The 22,674-nt window shown below is 38.3% G+C and overlaps 1 protein-coding gene across 1 annotated transcript in view; it reads left to right on the top strand.

The window, feature by feature from the left end:
• The first annotated feature begins 2,154 nt into the window (after positions 1-2,154).
• The window catches only part of LOC122064088 (callose synthase 7-like), a 102,415-nt gene continuing 81,895 nt past the window's right edge, over positions 2,155-22,674 (top strand). Inside the window, exons 1-8 of the mRNA XM_042627794.1 lie at positions 2,155-2,275; positions 10,567-10,679; positions 10,759-10,846; positions 10,933-11,055; positions 11,160-11,294; positions 20,611-20,700; positions 20,805-20,896; positions 21,008-21,134. Of these exons, the coding sequence (XP_042483728.1) occupies positions 2,207-2,275; positions 10,567-10,679; positions 10,759-10,846; positions 10,933-11,055; positions 11,160-11,294; positions 20,611-20,700; positions 20,805-20,896; positions 21,008-21,134 (837 nt within the window). The 5' untranslated portion in view covers positions 2,155-2,206. The remainder of the gene's footprint in view (positions 2,276-10,566; positions 10,680-10,758; positions 10,847-10,932; positions 11,056-11,159; positions 11,295-20,610; positions 20,701-20,804; positions 20,897-21,007; positions 21,135-22,674) is intronic.

Consider the following 22,674-nt stretch of genomic DNA (forward strand, 5'->3'; position numbering starts at 1 on the left):
GGATCAGCTTTACTCCACCAAAAATAACCAAAACAAACAAAACAAAAACACGATTCACAAACAGGGTTTGGATTTTGTCAAGGGTTTTAAGAAAGGACTTTGAGAAGGAATCAAGGAATAAGGAAGAACCACTGATCCAGGCGACTATTTTGCTCCGGCAGCGGTGAGCTTCATTATTCTTTGACAGGAGTAGAAATATAGTGGATGACCTTAGGGCTTAGGCACTCATTTTGGCATCACAGAGGTAAGTATAATAAATACTTGTATTTTTTATTTATTTTCTTTATATTTATAATTTTGTTTCATAATTATGTATTTATATTATATGTTAATATGTTATGGTGATTGATGATTGATGATTGAATATTGATGATTGATGAAGATGAACTTAATTTATTCACTTTATTGATTTGTTTTCTTGATGAATATCTTACATTGGTATGAATTTGAACTTTTAATATTTATTTAATATATGAGTAATAGGATTCAATTAGGATTTGAGCCAAATAGATTGGTTTTATAAAAAAATTACATAGGAACGCTTTAGTCAATAAGGCGATGCTTTATGCCCGCCTTATCGCTGAGGCGCTCTGAAAGACCCTCAAACGCCTCGTCGCTTTACCGCCTTAAAAACTATGACTGAGTCATCGTTGTCATCATCACTATCATCATTATATCGATGCACGAGAGCATGTAATGCCTCCTCAAACTCTATCCTCGTCTTCTCCTTTGCCGCTTTTCTCTTATTCCCCCTTCATGTCTTCAGCTATGGCCTTGGCAATATGATTAGGCACTTCTCTGCATCTAGCCACATCTAAAGAATCTCCAACCAAATGTTGCTTAAGTCTTGTGGCCCCACCACCCATAAACCTTTTATGATAGTAGTTGCATTTTGTATGCCTCTTATCGCCATCAATCGGCTCTCCATATTTCCATGCAATCTCTCCACTATCACGACTACTATCATGTCTCTCACCTTCCTCCTCCTCTAGCCATTTTATGTCACCCTGATGCTGATGCATAGAAAAAAGAATGTCATTATTAAGTTACAAGTATATGGTAGCTGCTTATAGTTTATTCTTACATAAAATTATTTTTTAATCAATTTTAGAAAATATTTTAATGACATAATACAACAAAATCAAGGATGTTATAACATAACAAGCATATAGTATGCTCCAAAACACTTTAATATTAATCTCCTACTTTTCTTTTATTTTTAAAATCAAAACAGAAAATTTTCCCTATTTTTAAAATTATTTTTCAATTATTAATCTATTTTCATATTTTTTAAAAATTAAAATAAATAATTACCGGCTGGAAATAAATTTCACTCCGATGGAGTTGTAGAACAGCCATTGGTGACTGACATATATATAGTTGACAACCATCAAAGCAATATTTGGCATAAAAAGTAATAATTTATGTTAATGGAAAATAAATTTTTAAACTAGAAAAATAAAAAAAATATTTATGTACCAAAAAAAAAATTTCAACTCCGTGAGGTCATAGATCGGCCTCTAATGTCTAACATATAAAATATCTACAGGCATCCAACAAGTATTTATGTACTATTTAAAAAAAAAATGGTTTTAGAGAAAAACTTTTACCTTCTTTAAGCTTTGAATGTATGGATCTTTTTGTAGGAGTCCAATGGAAGTCAAAGAGTGTGATGATGTGGCTAATTAGAGGATAGAATGAGTGTTTTTCTTTCAAAATAGGCTCCTTGAACCGAAACCACCTAGACAGTCGAGACAGATTTCGACTCTGTCTCGACAAGATGGAGTATTTATAACCATGGGTTGTACCATTTTGGGGAAATACCGAAACGGTACCAAACTTTCGGTCAAAATACTGAAATTTCGACCGAAATGTTGTACAACCCTTAATTCGTATCTAGTTTAGTTTTGGTAAAAAGAAAAAACCACCGAAATTCCGAAATTTTAAATTTTGGCGAGATTTCGAACCATGGTCCAGGTAACTACTATGTTTGAAGAAAAGAATGTTTATTACTCTTCTCTAAATGGAGTTTTTTTCTTTCCACATTTGACAAGTGTTTCAATTATTGTTTGTTGCAAACTTGCAGTGCTCCTTTTTTCTTTTTATATCTGAACATTTGATATTTTGCATGATCTGTAATGTTGCCTAACACCATTGTATATTTGTTCAATCAGGTCGTTTTCATGCATTTGAGAAGGCTCATAAAATGGATCTAATGTCACTTGGACGTGGTGTTCGTCAATTCAAAACATATCTGCTGCATAGACTGGAAAGGGTACGACAGACAACTGTTGATGTTTTGATATTTACTGAAAGATACAATCTTCTTTCTTTATCAAAGGGACTGCATATTTCCAGTGATTTGACACTGAAGAGCCTCTGACCTTTTTTTGTTAAAGAATGTTGACATGCTTTAGGTGATTTAGTTACTTATGGTATTTCTGAATGCCCATTTGAAATGTACATCACAGTTTTGCCATTGACATATAGTGTCTCTCTCTCTCTCTCTTTCTCTCCCCCCTTAGATCAGAAAATACAGAATTTTTTTTTTATAAAAGAAAGGACCAAAAATGAAAAACAAGAGAAGGCAACCATTCCCCCTATTAGACTGGCCTAAGGAAGGGAGAGTAGCGCCAACAAAACAAGCGGAATAGACCCCCCGCATTACAAAGGGAAATTGGAAAGGAACATTTTTTTAACCAGAAAGAAATGCTATAGAAGAATTAAGTAGCCCAATCGTGGAGTGAAGATGGTATGGGGCTCTTTTGATGTGACGACTCTGCCTCAAAAAGCTTCTCGTGTCCGGATGGGTCCAGATTCTAAAGACACCATGACCAGGGTCATCGTCATCATTGGTCAACTCAGACTCTACCTCCGGCAAGTCCATATGAAAATCATCTATATTGTCAGCTTGATGGATCACCTTCTCACTAAGGTTCAACTCAACTTGATCGGTCATCTCCTCACTATGATCCAACTGTCTTTTCCTCTGGAGAGATAACGACTGTTGTTGCATCCCAAGTCGAAATTTGAAGAAATAATTCCCCATCATAAAAATCATTTTCAAGATTCGAAAGGGCCATAGGCTCCGAAAGTTCCTCCGAAGAAGTAGCTGATGAACTATCTATCTCGAGATTTAAATTACACTCAGGGCCTTAGAACCCGAATTTTTCTTTTTCTTTTTCTTTTTCTTCTTCTTCTTCCTCATCCTAGACTCTTAATCCTGCTCCTTGACTCGCTCCTCTCCTTCAATTAAGTTTACCAAATTTGTAGATCCGACAACGCATCCTCCTTGTTATCCTGAACAATACCTTCCATCGAGCCCACTAAAGAAGTAGTAATCAATTCATCACACAAGTTGACATCATTGGGAGAAGAGATGAAAATAATTGGCTACAGTGAATCGGAAATGAACAGAGAAAAGTGGGGGACTAGAAGAGAGATAAAAATAGACAGAAAAAAATGAAAAGCCCAACCCATATCAATTACTAAAAAAAGAAAACCACACCCCATCCCGTCCTCTATTGGATCAGAAGAGGTACAACCTTACTACCCACCATCCAAACAAGAACGGCGACAAAACACAGACAAATAAGCTCTCCTACACCCCCACCCAAAAAAAAAAAAAAAAAAAAAAAAAAGGAAGAAAAGCAAACACTTCCAGTGTTAAAACTCTTGGTTAAATGACATTCTAAAGCGTAATTATAGCCACCCTCAGCCTTTTGATTACACAATGCACCAAAGAGTTCCATGTAACTTCGCTCTACATCTTCAGCAACACTACAATTTGGAAAAATGTTTGTCACTGTTTCTTCTTCCTCATAACCAAGGATTAAAGTATCGGTATCGATCGCCGTATCGGTCGGCCAAAATTAAGATACGTATCGGAGGGTATCGTATCCTATCGTATCGGAGATACACTAAGATATGCTAAAGATACACACATGAATGGATAGAAAATATTTTTTTAAACACTTTTGCATAAAGAATTTGTTAAAAAAAGGCTATTGATAACATGTATTATGCATAAACACTAAATTGAGGGTATCGCACTAAGAATTCAAGGTTTGTAGTTGTCCCATAAATGAAAAATCCTTGTTCCCAACCTTGATTTCCACTTTAGTTAGGGAGAAATATGGCTGGCAGCAACTTTGAAACAAAAACCCCTCAAAAAATCGTGTTTTCTGAAAAATTACCCATCTTGGCCATTATATGACCGTAGCGCACTGTATCGGTACATACCGATATATACCGATCGATACATATCGATACTCACCGATACGTACCGATACATATCGAAATGTACATTTCACATCGATTTTATATTTTCTATAGAGTCGTATTGGTGCATTTCATATCGTATCATATCGTTGTGTATTGGTGGTGTATTGATGCATATCGGCATGTATCGTAGGATATATATCGATACGAAAGGATTTTAAAAATTCCATGTATCGTATCGGTCGGCTAAATTTAAGATACATATCGGAGGGTATCGTATCGGTATCAGAGATACTTTAAATCATGCTCATAACAGAGGTAACATAATATTGGTCATCATACCTTTTGTTGGAGGTTGCCATATGGTGGAGCTATATATAGTTCTATCTAGGTGAAAATAGCTACTTGTTGGGGAGCCACATTTCTTCCGTACTTTCTTTTCCTCCATAATCCTTTCCTGAACTTGTTGAATTAAACTCTCTAATCAACTACTCATGCATGGACTGCATAGCCATTGCACCGCTCTCCCATCCTCACCATAAAGCCCTCTTCCTCCCGGTTTGCCTTATAATTATACAACTGAGCTAATATTCCCTTTTTAACAGATACTAAATTACAAAGCCCATGTCATCGTCATTGACTTTGAAACATTCTTCCACTGTGCTTTCTTTATCTATTGCCAGTCTGTACTCATCGGATAGTACTCTTTACTTAATCTTTTTTCAGCCATTGCTTCTTGCCAAATCAGATTTTGGACCCTTTTTCCTTTTAAATTAGATGGTGCTATGACCTGTCTTTAATCCAAATTATTTAACTCTTCTTGTAGATCACCATACAATAAGGCATTCTTGATGTCCAACTGAAATAAGGGCCAATTAAAGTTGACAACAAGAGAAATAAGAAGATGAATAGAATTCAGTCTAGCACCCGGGGAGAAGGCTTCAAAGTAATCAACACCATAAGTCTAAGTATACCCCTTAGCAACCAGACGGGCCTTCAACCGCTCAACAGAGCCATCAGAATGATACTTAGCAGTGTACACCCAGCGACACTTCACCAGATCCTTACCAGGAGGTAAATTTACTAGACTCCATGTACCACGGTTCAAAAGATCATCAATTTCTACATCTATGGCGGCCTTCCATCCAGTGATACGGAGGGCCTCAACATGGGTATGGGGAATAGGGTTAAGTGGAAAGAGATAGGGCAAGACTATGGATAGGAGAGGGAAGATGAGATAAAGATACAAATTTATTAATAGGGTACACAACCATAGATTTGTGAGTGCAAGAACGAGTACCTTTCCTGTGCGCAATCAGTAAGTCATCAGACGAAGGAGGAAGAGGAGCTTCACCAGAGGAAGTCGGCAGTGGAAGGAGTGAATCATTTGGAGTAATTACCTCGCCACTAGGCTGTCCAATCTTCTTCTGATGCTGATAAACCTGTAGGGGAGGGGAGAAACTGGCACCAGGAGCATTAGGGAATGGTATAAGGGAGGGTATGGGTGGAAGAGATGGAGAAGACCACTCTACACTAGACGAGGGCACGGGAGAAGGGTAGAATGAAGTACCCTCAAAGGTCACATCGGCACTGACAAAGTTCCTATGTGTAGTAGGGTCATAACACTTATACCCTTTCTGAGTACGAGAATAGCCTAAAAAAATGCACATAGTAGACCTAAGAGACAACTTATCAACTTGCATGTGCAAATTGTGAACAAAGCACACACTCAAAAACCCAAGGGGGAACAGGAAAACTCGGTAAATTAGGGAACATAACAGAGAAAGGAGATTTGTTGGACAAAATAGAAGATGGCATGTGGTTAATCAAATGACATGCAGTTAAGACACCATCACACCAAAAATGCTTAGGAGCATGCTTATGCAACATCATGGCTCGGGAAACCTCAAGAAGGTGCCGATTTTTGTGCTCTACGACTCCATTTTGCTGTGGAGTATAGGCACAACTTGTTTGGTGGATCATCCCATGAATATCACAAAAATCAGAAATATCAGTTTGAGCATATGCTAAAGCATTATCAGAACGAAAGATTTTAATAGGAATGCCAAGCTGAGTCTTTAGTACATTATGGGATTTTGTAAATACATGTAAAAATTCAGGTCTGTCCTTTAACATGTAAAGCTATGTAAGGCGGGAATGATCATTCATAAAAGTCACAAAATACCGAAACCCAAATCTATTATTGACTCTGCAAGGACCCCATACATTAGAGTGGACTAAAGAAAATATAGACGGACTACGAGACACAGAGCAAGATGGGAATGACACACGGTGATGTTTCCCCAACTCACAAGCCTCACACTCTAACCTAGGAGTAGACTTAAAACTAGGAAATAAAAGCTGTAACCTAGAAAGCGACAAATGACCTCAACGACAATGCCCTTGGAAAGGAGTGATGTCCCCAACAGCCGTAGCAGCAGCAGAAGAGGTAGGACAGCCACTGTTGAGGTAATATAATCCTTTCTTTTCACGCCAATCGTCTTCCTCGTGTGAAGATCTTGAAAGACACAGTAAGAAGGAAAGAATGTTATTGAGTAATTTAACAAACTAGTTAATTGACTCACTGAGAGAAGACTTAATGGAAATTGAGGAACATGTAAGGTAGAGAATAAGTTTATGGATGGGGTAGGTGAGATAGAACCGTGACCTAGAACCGGTGTTGAAGCACCATTAGCAAGGATCACAGAGTTAGAACTGGAACTAGTAGAAAAATCCTTAAAGGGTGATGACTTATCGGTCATATAGGCAGAAGCATTTGAATCAATGATTTAGGGGGTAGATGTAGTAGTAAGAAGGGCTGAGGTACCTGTGTGGGCTAGGGTAGCAGCGGATGTGGACGCACCAGTGGATGTATTCGCAGATGCCTCAAGAGTGTGCAAGCGCCGAAGCAACTGGTTGATGTCATCGCTCAGACAAGTAGCTGAATCTCCTGAAGAAGGTGTTGGTTTAGTGTCAACTGGAGCCATTGTTTCCGTACGATCATCAGACACTGGATGATTAGCTAACTATGTTGCCCACTCTAGTTTGCCATGCTTTGCTCAACAAGTCTCCACAGTGTGGTTGGGCTTTCCACAAAAAGTAAATTATCGAGCTGTACGGTCAGAGGGCTGTCCACCAGATCCTCGACCAGCCGACCCACGACCTCCCCCACAACCGAAACCACGTCCACGGTTGGCATGGAAGGCAGAATTGTCTTTGGAAGACTTATCAAGTTTTGTGGTAAAGGTAATTCGCTACAGTCGTGAGTAGGTATCATTCAGAGTAGACACAGTATCCCCTGCAAGTAAGTCTTCACTGCCTTCAGGTCATTGTTTAGACTAGCCAAGAATTTGGAGACGAAGAATTCGTTACGCTGAGCCTTCAATTTATCAATGTCAGTGGTCAAGGGTTGGAAGACATTGAGTTCTTTAACCATACCCCTGAAAGTACTGTAATATTCTGCAAGTGGCTTGTCTGACTGGTGAAACTGAAACAATTTTTCATAGATATCATAGATATGAGTCATGTTCTTTTCCTGAGAGTAGGTCTCCTTCAAGTCATTCCACACTCCCTTTGTAGTAGAATGAAACATAACATTAGCAGTGACATATGGTTCCATACTGTTCCATCACCATATGAGGATTAAAACATTTTTTCTGCCACTGAGTATAACTAGAGTCAGATTCCTTGGGAGGATCAGAGGTGGTATAAAAGTCAGATTCCTTGGGAGGATCAGAGGTGGTATAACCAAGCTTATCCTTTGCCATCAGATAAACCTTGACTGATTGAGCCCAAAGAAGATAGTTCGAGCTGCCTTTAAGCTTGATGGATGTAATCTGGATATTCACATTGTCCGAGGTAGAAGATGTTGTAGTAGTAGTAGGGGTAGGGGTAGGGGTTTTGATCTCAGCCATGAGACTCAAATAATAATCACCCACAAATCAAATCTGAAAAACCAGCAGTAGTAAGCAATCGGACACCAAAACACCAAAAAAAAATTGATCTAATAGGGGCAGCAGTTAGGGTCGAACTAGCCCTGATAGAAGATCAACCAAATCTGCTAGAGAGGGTAGTAGTATAGGAAGATAAAACGGCGGACAGCAGCACTTCAATATCGACAGTTACTCAGTCCATAAATAGGGGCAGCTGCAATACACACTGCAGAAACAGGGGCAGTAGCCATAAAAATAGGGAGGGAGACATCTCGACCTCAACCAGTACACATACCAAGCAAGTAGTAATAAAAAAGAGACCTAGTTTTACTTATGTCATGATAACTAGGTCAAACCAGGTAATAGATGCAGCAAGGAGGTGGCTGCACACCAGAAAAACAATACCGCTTGGTCGAAATCAGAAACGATGATCTGTACTTAGCCAATCGATGTGATTTAGACCTGCTCTGATCATAGTTGTCACGGTGCCAAGGCGAACCAAGGCGGTGGAGGGTTGTCTAAGCGCTTAGGCGAGAAGGCGCCCGCCTTAAGGCGAATTAGGTGAACAAGTGTTATTTTTTATTTTTTCAATTTTCTAACATTATTTAGTAAGTTATATATACCTTGTATCATAAAAAATCAAGATTAAGCCACATCAAGTCATTAAAAATCAACATTTAGCCACATCAAATCATAAAAAATTAATATTAAGTCATATTAAGTTATAAAAAATCAACATTTAGAAAAATGCTCTAATTCTATAATAAGTTTGACTGGTCAAATGATTTTATTTTTACATGAGACTTTTTGTATTAGTTATAATATAAAACCAGCTTTCTAACAAGTCTAAGATTACTTAAATCTGAGTTGCAATGACAAAGGAATGCTTCAGTCAAACTTATTTTTAAGTGCGCGAATACTGTTAAAATCGCCTGAATGAAAATAATTTTATGAATATCAAAACAAAATATTTTTTTACCGGACTTTTGGTTTTTAGCAATGTTTTAACATGATAGAATTTATAAAATTTTCATAATTGAGAAAAACCCTAGCATTTAAAAGTTGAAAATCGTCCATATAACCAAAATCCAGTTTTTGTTCTTGGACTGGGGGGTTGACTTTTTATCCTTTTGGAATTTGATTTTTAAACTATTTTTATTGGATTCAAATAGGGGATATTTGCTTATATATGAATAATATCTTAAGTAAAAACATTTACTTGAATGATATTTGACATAAATAAGTGCCGAAACAGAAGGCAACATGCAGTGCAACAAGGCGGCTGTCGCCTAAGCCCCAGGCAAACCGCCTTGACAACTATGGCTCTGATACCAAGTTGCAATACAAACACCTTGTAACAAAAACCAGAAACCAGAAAAGAGAAGAAGAAGAGAAGAAAGACCGAAAGCTGCCCAGAAAACAGAGCAGCCTGTGATCAGTCCAGTATGAGACTGATCGCAGGTTATGTTGTTATAATAATAGCCTAAAAACAATAAAACAAAGTTACAAGACTGCCCCTCCATAAGGATAAAACCCTAGGAACCCGATAGGACCAAAAGGCCTCTATCGGGTCCTCAGGTTAGTGCTAATCTCTTATCGGGATTAGCATCAACCTTCAACACCTGTTGTATTGGTTCTCCTTCTTCCTCTTTGGGGCCTCCCTGTTCCTTTTCTTCCTCTGTTAATAAATTATTTATTCACCCCAAAAAAAGTTTTATACCATAATTTACAACTTACGTATGTGAAATATTTCTATATTAAAAAGTGTTTGTCTTTTCCCTCAGTTCTCTGTAGTTATATTATTTTGTTATTGATATTGAAAGGAGAAACTAATAACCAAGTCCAATGACAGGATTTCTCCTTCACTTAGTGAAAAAATATAAAATAATAAAATGAAATGAACATAATTCTGGTCTTATTACAACCATCTAAGATTGAGGCAGATTATATATCAGAAAAATTCTATAGTCTGCTACTTAACTACTTCATTCCTTAAAACTGTCCTCTTTGGAAAGACACATATTTTAAAGTGATGTTAATTAATACTAACTTACCGCTTCTGTTACTTTATTTCCTGGTTCACCCTTTATCTATAACATGGATTCCAAGTTGACCTTCATTTACAACATTGGAAGTAGAAGTGTAGAACTACTTGAGAGTATGGTGTCAAAGGGTAATATGGAAAAGGTACCAAAATTATAGCATTAAATGCTTGAAGTCGACTATCATTTTGGAACAGTAAAAAATCCCAAAGAGGACAGTTTTAAGGAACGGAGTGAGTATTTTACAGTTATATTTTCCTTGATGCATTGCTGGCTATACAATCTTTTGTATCATTTGCTTATAGTATAGGCAAGCTTCAATTGTAAGTGGTTACATTCTTTAAAACATTTTGAGATTATTTTGGTAACAGGAAGAAATGGAAACAAAACCTCAGCTTGCAAAAAATGATCCCAGGGAAATACAAAAGTTCTATCAGATGTTCTATGAACAAAACATCAGGGACAGCGATGATAGGAAAAAACCGTAAGACTTAAAGACTTAATATTGAATGCTAAGTATCTACTTTTCTGTTTTTTCTGTCTTTATTCTGACTCATTATTAGGGAGGAGATGGCCAAGATCTATCAGATCGCTTCGGTGTTATATGATGTTGCAAAAACTGTGGTGCCTAATGAGAAAGTTGAAGAACAGGTCAGTTTATGTTTTTATTTTTCTATATTAGTTGATAGTTTTCTTTTTAAATATTTTGCATTTTAAAAAAATAAAATTATTTGCAGATAAACGATTATGCTAGAGAAGTTGAGATGAAAAAGAAGCAGTATGTACACTACAACATTCTTCCATTGTATGCAACTGGAGCTACAACAGGAGCTAAGCCTGCAATAATGGAACTTCCAGAGGTTAGATCTGTGTTGCATATCTTTTCTCAAAATTTTATCTAGCTGCAAATTTTTATGTTCCATCTGAGCACTCTGCTTAATACTTTTTGCTACTGGAAATACAGATCAAAGCCTCGATTAGTGCTTTATGTAAGGTGGAAACCCTTCCAAATCCCAGAGCTCTACCTAATGAGCCCGACAACAGGGAAATAGCCATCCATGATCTTCTTGATTGGCTTTGGCTAGCTTTTGGGTTTCAAGTAAGTTGCAGTCTGAGTTTCTATTGATCTGTATCCTATTATTACGCTATTTCTAGAGATTTCTATTTAACAACCATAATTGTGAATCTCTTTTCATTGAGTACTTAGTGTCCCTTGCCTGTAGGCCTAAATGTCCTGCGCCATGCTTATATTTGCATATGGTTCACATGGAAAGTGATCGAGAAAATGCTAGGTACAACCCCCTCCTATCCAAAAAAAAGAAAAAGAAAAAAAAGGAGGAATCCTATTTTGGTGTACAAAATAATTTAGATTTTAGAAAAATCCTGTCAAGACAAAATACTTCCCACAGAAAAATATTATCATAAATTCATATTAGAAAAGAGAGTTCCACCATGGCTGGCCCTGATTTCCTAATCAGCATGCCCTGGACTTTACCATGTGGAAGAGCGATGTTTCTGACTATCGGATGTCTAGGGAATGATCACTTGTTAAATTTCAGATCGAAACTCAAATTACCCTCCCATTTATGTGCATACTCTCCCAAGTATGTCCATGTATCCTCGGTGGTCTTGTACACCCTCCTAGTAGTCCCCCATATTTTTTAGTACTTTGTTTTGTCATTTGGCCATCTTTATTTTTTTTTTTTTCTCGGATGAACAAATAATTCATTACCAAATGGAGAAGAATATACAAAGGAGGGAGGGCAATACAAATCTGAAGGGAACCAAGCCTAAAAAAAGGGGGTGGGGGACTACACTAAGCCAAGAGGCAACAAAAAACCAAAGGGGACAAAACAATTGGAGGGGGGGGGGAAGGGGGAGGAGGCCCCAAGAGACAACAATGAGCCTGTTCCTTGGGGAGTTTTTGACCGGATGGGGGCAGATTGAGGACAGTTTGGAACTAACATCAAAGTAGATGGCCTTCTAAATCTTGGTAGTCCATCTACGAAGATTTCTTTTTGTCTAGATATGGCTGATTGTAGCACGGAATGCAAGCTTTCCTGCAGTGTCACAGATGGAATTACCAACAAAAGTCATATCGATTCAAATCCACGCTCTACCGAAGGAAGCACTATTCTATTGACAGGCCAACAACAACAAAGGACCCTCTTCCAGATGGAAGTGGAGAATGGGCAAAAAAAGAAGAGATGGCCATCATTTTTAATACCATTCCAGTATTGACAGTAAGTAGAAGTAACATTGATGTGCCTATAGATGAGGAAGGATTGAGTAGGCAAACAATTGGATAAGGCCCGCCAAACAATGAAGCTCTGGCAAGGAATATGGCCTTTGAACCAAGGAATTTTACGCCAAGGGCAAGGGGGCCATTTGAGTGAATGAAGTCCAAGCAGATGCAGTTGTAAATGGGCTAGACGAGGATGGGAGCCAAGAGATTTTGCCAAATCTACCACGATGCCCTGGAGGGATTGGAGGAAGGAGGACCAAAGATCAACCAGCGTAGAGGGGGGTCCAGACACCATCTGAAAGGATGGTATCAATAGTAGCCAATCTAGTTAGGCCAAAGGAGAAGACGGTTCTAGGGGTGACAAGGGATGGGAGGTCACTTGAAGGATGTCAGGGATCGAGCAAGTGGGAAGTAGTGAAACCATTGCTAATGATATAATAAATTGCTTCCATAGCTTTAGGTCTGCAAAAGAGGATATTTCTCCAGACCCAGGAAGCATCGGAAGAGGGGGAGGTAGTCCAAATGGAGTCATTCTTAAGGAGAGAAGAGTAGACCTAGGAGACCCAAATGCTGTTGTGCTTGGAGGCAATGTTCTAGATAAGCTTAAGGATCCCTTCATAGTTAGCATCTTTAAATCTTCTCAAACCAAGCCTCCTTCGGCTTTAGGGTGACAAATCGAAGACCAACTAATTGGGTTGAGGAATTTGGAGATATCACCTCCTTTCCAGGGGAAGGAACGAAGGAGGGATTCAATTGCCTTGGTGGTCAATTTTGGGAGAACAAAATGCCAGACCAATTAAGGTACATGGATTAGAGCACTGATTTAGCAAGAAATAGACGGCCCGCGAAGGAGATGAGTTTTCTTTTTCAAAGTGGACGCTTTTTTCCCATTAGGTCAAACTTGGGGGAGCAATGGTGGCAGTGAATTTGGCAGTGATGAGTGGAAGACCAAAGTACTTCACAGGGAGAGAGCCTAGGGAGAACCCAGTGCGTTGGAGGAGGTGGGATTTGTAGGCTTCAGAGACTCCCTAAATGAAGATATGAGATTTAAGGAGGTTGATGTGAAGACAAGAGGTTCTTGAAGAGGAGGGAGGACATAATGGAGGAGATGCAGCCCGGGTCAGCTTTAAAGAAGATTATGGGCTCATCAACGAAAGCCAAGTGGGTGAGAAGGAGAGAATTATAATTTTTGATAGGGGATATGAGATGATGGTCTGTAGAAGATTGAATGGATCTAGAGAGGATCTCAATCAAGAGAGAGAAAAGGAAGGGGGATAGAAGATAACCTTGGCAAATTCCCATAGAAGAAGAGAAAAATCCAGTTGGACTTCCATTCACAAGAACAGAGAAGCGAGGGGAGGAAATGCAGGAATGAATCTAGCAGACAAAAAAAGGAGGGAAGACATTTGAAGGAGAACTTTGATGATGAAATCCCATTTTATGAAGTCGAAGTCGTTGTGAACGTTGATCTTGAGGAGAGTAGTAGAAGAGTGGGATTTTCTATCAAAGCCTTTGTTGATCTCATGGCATAAGATAATATTATCTACAATACTCCTCCTGGCTATGAAAGCTAATTGGTTTGCACTGACAAGGGAGTCGACAACTGACTGAATGAGATTGGTTAGGATCTTGGCAATGAACTTGTAGAGGAGATTGCAAAGAGAGATGCGACTGAAATTAGACATAGAGAAGGCACCTTCCTTCTTGGGATGAGGTAAAGGAAGGTTTTTGGTTGATTCCTTGGATCTTATTGGGATTGAGGAAGAGATTGCGAATGGCAGTAATGAGATCAACTTTGATGATATTCTAATAAGAAGAGAAGAATCCCATATTAAAACCATCCGGCCCACGGGCTTTGTTGGTGTTATTGGAGAGGATGGCAGAGATGATCTCTTTATAAGAAGGGATGGACTGAAGGGAAGGACTCAAATGCTCAGGGATGAATTTGTTGATAAGGTTGGGAGGGAGGGGGTAGAACTGAAGGGGAGTGAGAAGAACGGAATATGTTCTCAAAGTAGGACATTGCTTTAGATTTGATGTCCTTAGGCTGGTGTAGGATGGAACCATTCGAAGAGGTGAGAAGAGAGATGGAGTTGACATTTGACTTGGCTTTGAGAGAGCGGTGGAAGAACACAATATTGGAGTCACCCAACTCCAACCACTTGATTCTAGCTTTTTGACGGAGAAAGCTTTCTTGCTGAGTAAGGAGAGACAAAGAGAGATCAGAGGAGACAATATATTTTTCCAGAGCAAGAGACATATTATGGAGGTCATCTTGAAGCCTAGCTTGGATGGACTTAAGCTTAAGTTTACAGGAAGACACTCTAGAATAAATGTTCCCAAAGGAGGAGAGGTTCCAACCCTCTTGAGAGCAGCCTTGTTGTTTCGAAGTTTTCTAGTAAAGGAGATGAGGGGGGAGGAGAAAGCATGGACAGGGATGTCCCAAGCTTCTTTAACAATGGGAAGGAAATCCTGGTGAAGAGTCCACATGTCAAAGAACTTGAAAGGCTTTAGGACGAAGGAGATGATTAGATGAAAGGGCGGCATAGAGAGAGATAGGACTATGATTAGAGATACCAGGGAGATCAAAAGACGCATGAGAGGAAGGAAAAGAAAAAAAGCAAAGCTCAACCAAAAGATTAGAACCCTGTCCAATTTACAGGCAATCCAGTTAGAACCTTGTCGGTGGTTTTGCCACCAGAGCCTTACTCCTATCCATCTCAAATCATTGTCACTAAGATCTTCAATACAATCGTTAAAAGCTTTTATAGAAGGGCTATCAATATGATCACCACCGAGCTTTTCATGACTGATTGAAATCACTTGCAATCCCTAGGGGAGGTGCCGATGGAGGGGGAGATGGAGCAAAGATCAGACCAAAGAGAGACTTTATCTTGGAACAATTTAAGGAATAAATGACGGAGAGGAAGCAGAAGGAAGAGCTAGAGGGATCAGAGATGGATTGGTGAATGAATTAAGAGGTGGAAGAAAGATTGGATGTTTGGAGATTTAGAGGATTCTAAAGAATCTAGATGCGACCAATTGGGCAATGGGCATAATTAGAGAGGAAAGACCAAAAGGGGGGAATTGTGGCTGCAATCAGAGAGTCATTGGTCTCAAGGATGCTAGTTTCAAGGAGGCAACAAAACTCAGCCTGGCAGGATCTGACGCGGGATCTAATGTCAGCATGTGCTGGGGCATTTAAGTCACGATCATTCCAGAAGATCCAAGAGGTCATGGAGAGATATGATGTTGGGGTTTCAAGAGCTCAGAGGAGCGGAGGGAGATCTGTTGAGGACCAACATGAGAAATGATGGAAGAGGAGTTGGTAGAGGGCCGAAGGAGACCAATGGATTTGTTGGAAAGATGGCACTGGTATTCTCTGATGGGGGAGGGTTGGTGAGCACCTGGAAGCTTGTTTTGAGGTTCAAACTGCTGATGGAGATGGGAAGAATTCCTGGTCTTGATTAGAGAAGAGGACTTGGGCTTAGATGGCGGGAACTTCTTTAGGGGCAGATGTAGCCATGGCATTAGTAGTTATGGGAGAGAGGGAAACCTTCGACATGGAGAAGACAACCTTCTCAGAGGCCAATGGAGGTACAACAACGGCTTCAAAAGAGGATAAAGTCGTCATCGCAGCCACAGGGGTGGCAACAGGGGGTGCAGGATGGGGCTGCAAGGACTTGAGTGGCGAGGAGGCACATTCCAAGGTGGAGGCCTGCCTGGGGGGCAGACGAAGGAGCATCACTGGGGGCAACAGACGCTAGGCTAGACTAGACAAAGGAATTACATTCCTAAGGAGACTGGGGCTTGATAATGGCCACCGGGGCAACAAGGGAGTGTGTAAGGGGAGCCTGCACAATTCTGAGAACTGGTATAGCACCTTCCAAAGTGATCGACAATGAAGGCAAAGAAAGTTTGCGGGGAGGTACGTCCAGGAGCAAAGGAGATATAAAAGAAACAGAACAATCAGGCAAGAGGGAAGGTCTTGTGGGTGTGGGTAGGAGGCCCACACGGGATGGAGGATTGGAACATGTGAGAGAAGTTGATGGGTAGAGTCTAATGGGTGGGTTAAGGAGATAGTCCCTATAGGTATTGGAGGTGGGTAGATGGAGGGACCTGAATATGGGAGTCAGGTAGAGCACAGTGGTATATATTGACAAGGTCTTGAAAGAAAAGATGAACGTACATACATACACTAAAAGCATATTTTCATGAAAATATAAAAGGGATAAAAAATAGGAAAACCACATGCGATATGGAAGCTACAAGGCTGTAAAGCCCTAAGAATTTCTTTGAGGTTTAGAAGGGTAAAAAAAGAAAAATGTAGAGATAGTATGATGGTTTTACTCACAAGGTTGAAGATGTAGCTAGATGCACCCCTTACATAAGGGTCTTCAAGCTCTTCCTAGGAGGATAAACCAATGGTGGATGCAGCCTAGGTTATGAGGCCTTCTTCTTCTTCAACTCTTCTTCTTTTCCAATGGACACAGGGCATAGGAAGGCTGCAGCTAGTATCCTTTTCTCCTTCTCTTTTCTTCTTTCTCTTCATCTCCTTCCTCTTTTTTCTTCCTCTCCTCCTCTCCTTTCTTCTCTCTTTTCTCTATTCCTCTTTTCAAATTATTAAAAATAATGATTCATAATGGTTACCTAAATTTTGGAGAAAGAATACTAATCAGCCTATAAGCTTCCTTAATTAGAGGTGTAAATCAAGGTATAAGATTGATGAGGGTTTGGGTGATCAAATTACCACCCTTAAAAAATTATCCTAAATCTATCCTATGAGTCATGACCTTTTCCCTTTCCAATCACTCATTTATTTAACCAAACAACTCACCAATTTGTCTCCAATCAAATAAAATTGATAATCTACCAATTTGTTTCTAATGAAATAAAATAGGTAATCCACCAATTTGTCTCAAATCAAATAAAATATGTAATCCTATTACTAGGATAAGGTTAATATCTAAGGATAAGAGCACATGATTGGTTGGCTTAACTATCAAATCAATCATCTAAATAATACATATATATATATATATATATTAATGTAGAGCTAATTTAGACTAGGTAAATAAGCCCCAATAAGAGAAACAGCCCTCAACCAATACCAGTTCTGAATTCAGACCTAGAGATGAAATTGCTCAACAAAGCCCAAGGGAAAGGCTAAATTGAAGCTCACAAGTAGGGAAACTGTAGGACAGGCAAACCTGGTTTCAAGGGTCCTCAAAACACTGAGGGAGATAGACGAACAGTGGCTGGATCAGATCTGGAGAAACAGCCCTGTCGATTTGCTTCCGAAAAACCTGACTGCAGAAAATCGATTCTCTGGTTGTGGCTGGTTTTTCAAGCTGATCTCTTGACAGGCTTTGATCCTTGGCTGATCTTCAGATAGGCTTAGTTTTACCTCACAAGCACTCCTCTCACAGTAAACAATAACAGAAACTGGAAGAAGATCAGAAAAGAAGATAGTAAGCAAGGTAGGCTATCTCAGCTTGGGCATCTCACCCACAACTATCTCAGCTGTTTGTCTCCCTTTCTCAGGAGAGGGAGGAAACAAAAAACTGCAGCAACTTCATTAATTCAATAGTGATTTGTGTCTACAGCAGACCCTCTTCATATAGAGGTCTGAAATTACAAAATAGGAAACTTGACACAAAATAGAAACTAATGAAAATAGAAGCTAAATCAAAATAGCAACTAATGAAAATAGAAGCTAATTCAAAATAGAAACTAATGCAAAATAGAAACTACCACTAACTTCTAATTTAGGAAACAAAATTGCAGCTAATAGGACTTCCTAAAAACATAACCATACTACTAAAATAGGAAACTAAAATAGAAGATTTTGAAACAAAGTACTGCTCACGTGAATAGTGACTCGTGTTAGTGTTCATGTGAACAGTTTTTTGACGTGTTACTGTTCATGTGAACAGTATTTTCTAGCTCTTGTTTTCCTCTTCATCTTCAAGCTTTGATCTACGTCATATATATATATATATATATTAGTATGTACCAAAAATAAATGTCACATACCAGAAGATCGATTTAAGCTGGCCTACCTCGAAACCATTGAAATTAGATTCTAGAAGATAATATCCCTCCCTTAGATATATATAAATAACTGTATGTATGTATAAGTATATCTATATATATCATAAAGATAATGTATACATGAAAACTATAGGATATAAATGCAACACAAGGTGACATACGAGAGATAAATAAGGGTAAATTTAGAAGAAAGGCCTAGGCATTACCACAGAATCCAAAATTTTAGGAGAAAAATAGGGTTTTTTTTTTTGGTGCTTCAATCTCGTGTTTCCCAGTCAAAACATTCAAAAAATGTGAGAGGAAAGTTGAAACTAGATATAATGAACTTGTTTCCCACGAAACAAGGTATTATATAGGCCCTGGTTGAACCAGGTTCGGTTGAACCACCCGATATATGGGAAATTATGTTTGAAACAATCGAAACTGGTCGAAACTTGTCGAAACTTGTCGAAACTAGTTGAAAACTTAAACTTTTATAATGTACTCCATAGTTTCGACTTGGGTTGGCTCGATACACTCGAAATGGTTGAAATTTCTACTAATACGTGCGAGCTTTCGAACATGTTTTTAAGAGTATCAAAACTGTTGGAATGAGTCCATGATAGGGGGAGTGTCTCTTTCATGGAATGAGTCCTAGTCTAAGTGAGTTTGTGGGAGTTAGTTTCCTGGTCTAAGTAAGTTCCCTATTATGATTAGGCTTTAGAGTCCTACTCATATTATGTCTTTAGAGTCATATTCAAAGTATGTAATTATTTCAGTTTTAATATAAAGAAAGTGGCTGGCACTAGAGTGTTAATAATAATAAAACAATCTATAGCATAAGCCTTCCTCCCCAATCCCTTTTTCTCTCTCTTCTTTCTTCTTCTTTGATTCTGGTTCTCAAATCTTTACAAAAACAGTAGTGTTGGTAATTGTAATAACTGATTAAGAGTGCTGTGATACCATGTGATAATATCAGAATCTAAAACCAGCATTCGCAATAAGGAGAAGAGAGAAGAGGGAAGAGAGAAGAAGAAGAAGAAGAACAGAAGAGTTAAGAAAGGAGAAGATGAGACTGCCGAAGGATAATAACAGTCGATAACCCCTATTGACAGCCCCCGCTGTAGATATTGATAAATATAAATACAAGACTGGCAGTAGAGAACAATTAGGAGACTAGAGAACTACCAAGAAACTACCCAATCCATCGACTGTAGCTATTAGAAACATAATGGTACTGAACTAATGACTGCTGCAGGGACAAGATAATCAAACCCCTTTGGTGTTACAAGCATAACTTATCATTTTACTCAACATTGCAGAACTCAAATTGCTACAACAACAACAAACTCAGCTTTATCTCAACTTAAGTAGGTTGGGTGATATGGTGGTGGACGTAATGCATGTAGGATGCTTTGTCTTGACTGATCTATATGGTACGTTAGATAGACTGCCGGTACCTTATTATAGTCAGTTGTTATAAGCTTGTGGCTAATTTGTAGCATTGCGTTAGGTTGATAGGCGGCACTTGTTTTAATTAGCCATAACCCGTCAATCTTTTTACATGGATCCATGCGCTCGTCCTTGCTTGGAATCTCCATATAGTGGACCGCATGAAGTGGGATATATTTTTGGATGTTGGTTTGTTGTTGTTGAAGAGATGAAGAATGGAGAGATGAGAAATGAAAAATGAAAGTGAGAGGAAAGAGGTACAACCCAGCAAATCAGGAGAATCTCAGCTAAATGGTTTTGGCTACATGGGTCCTTGCCCTCCAAATAGGCTCTATCCGTCATACTTGGGACAAGACCTAGACTATGCATGTCATTACTCAAATTGCTATAATTTGAATAATAAGTTCTTAATAACCAATAGGGATCCTAAACAGTACGTGGTTATAATGATTTGATAAGATGATTTTAATTGATGATATTCTGGTGGGCTGGTCAACTGTAGGATTTTATTTTTTGCAAATGATTTAAGTGTGCTGGCTTAAAGATGCGTAGTCATCTGTTGGTCTGGATAGATGCAATGGAACCCTATTCTTCTCCACTAATTTTATTTGTTATGAGTGATCAGTAAATATACAGCATGGATCCTGACTTTTTTTGTTTTTGTCAAAAATGTTTGATATTGAAGAAAGGAAATGTTGCAAATCAGAGGGAACACTTGATATTATTGCTTGCAAATGCTGATTCAAGGCGTAGGGAAGAAGAAGAATTTGATCAGGTAATCCTTCTGTTGGGCAGGATCAATTTTACTTCGGTCTATTTTTTTTTTAGCGCTCTGGACTTGAATAGTTCATTGTGGATTAACATAGATACTTATTGTAGCTGGACAATAGAACTGTCGAGGATTTGATGCGGAAAATCTTAAAAAATTATTTCTCATGGTGTAATTACTTGCATTGTAAACAGAATATCAAGTAAGTGGTTGCAAGTCATATCATACGTATGACCTTCAAAGAAGTGTTTTACCTTTTAATTCTCTGTTTTCTTGATTTTTCCATTTGAAGCACTGGATGTTTTCTTTGCAGCATCCCAGAAAATGCTGCTGACAGACAACAATTACAGCTCCTTTATATTGGACTGTATCTTCTTATTTGGGGCGAAGCTTCAAATATTCGATTTATGCCAGAATGTATTTGCTACATCTTCCACAATGTATGTTTCCTTATATTTTGTTGAAAGTGAAACAGTATAATAATTCACTCTGATTTTGTCTGTCTTAATTCTTTTCCGTTGGTCAGTATAGAATTTATTTGTTGATGAAAGGAGAAGATTATATCTTAAATTAATATACCCAACCAGGGGTTGAGATGAATTCTGGTTGTGGATCACAGCTCAAATCACTCCCGGGAAAGTCGCGACTAACTCATCGAAAAAGCTCTATGGTGACCTCAATAACTTGTCAGGAAATCAACAGTCAAGCCAAGTTCTTACAAAAGTAGAACAAGGATTTCCATTGTTTGAGTTGCTGACAAAAAATTGGTTGACATTTTTTTTTTTTTGATTTCCCAAGACCTTTTGCCCCTTGCAGCATAGTTATTTTCATTGAGCTGAAAGACAATCCTGTTGAAGTTGAAGTTAGAATACTCTTTAATTTTATTTTTTTATTTGTTTTTCATAAATCAAAAGAATTTGCTGAAGCACAAGTAAAGAGGCCCCATTCACTGTACAAGGATAAACAGATGCAAATGTTTTGCGAAGGACCCATGAGAGAGCAATGAAAATCCAGAAGCTGTACAGAAAATGACCGCTGCAGACTTCAGTAAATGGGGAACATATTGTACAGAAAAGTTATCAGGTTTCAACCAAAACCTGACTGAAACCTTGCACATTTTGGCTGCTAGATTCGGTTGACCATTTTGGTGGTGAAATGGCCATTATTTGACCTGCAATAATTAAGCATCTCTAAACATATTGTGGAACCTTTCGATTGTAAGAAAACATTCAAAAAATGGTAGTTTGGTTTTGGGCCCTAAATTGCTAGTGAATGTCATACCCTGCAGTATAATTTTTCTAATATTGCTTATTTTGCACAGTATTTAGTATTAGAACAAACCGAATTCAATTAAAACAACTCAAATATGTACAGGCCATAGTTGTCACGGCGCCAAGGCGAAAAGGCGCACGCGTTGAGGTGACCAATTGTTATTTTTATTTTCCCTATTTTCTAACATTATTTAGTAAGCTATATATACCATGTATCATAAAAAATCAAGATTAAGCAACATCAAGTCATTAAAAATCAACATTTAGCCATATTAAATCATAAAAAATTAACATTAAGTCATATTAAGTTATAAAAAATCAAAATTTAGAGAAATGCTCTGGTTCTATAATAAGTTTGACTAGTCAACTGATATTATTTTTACATGAGACTTTTTGTCTTAGTTATAATATAAAACCAGCTTTCCAACAAGTCTAAGATTACTTAAATCTGAGTTATAATGACAAAGTTATGCTCCGGTCAAACTTATTTTTAAGTGCACGAATGCTGTTAAAATCGCCTGAATGAAAATAATTTTATAGATATCAGAACAAAAAATTATTTTACCGGACTTTTGGTTTTTAACAATGTTTTAACATGATAGAATTTATAAAATTTTCATAATTGAGAAAAACTTTAGCATTTAAAAGTTGAAAATCGCTCCTATAACCAAAATCCAGTTTTTCTTCTTGGACGGGGGGGGGGGGGGGG

Source organism: Macadamia integrifolia, unplaced genomic scaffold, assembly GCF_013358625.1.
Source record: "Macadamia integrifolia cultivar HAES 741 unplaced genomic scaffold, SCU_Mint_v3 scaffold1516, whole genome shotgun sequence".
Lineage (NCBI taxonomy): Eukaryota > Viridiplantae > Streptophyta > Magnoliopsida > Proteales > Proteaceae > Macadamia > Macadamia integrifolia.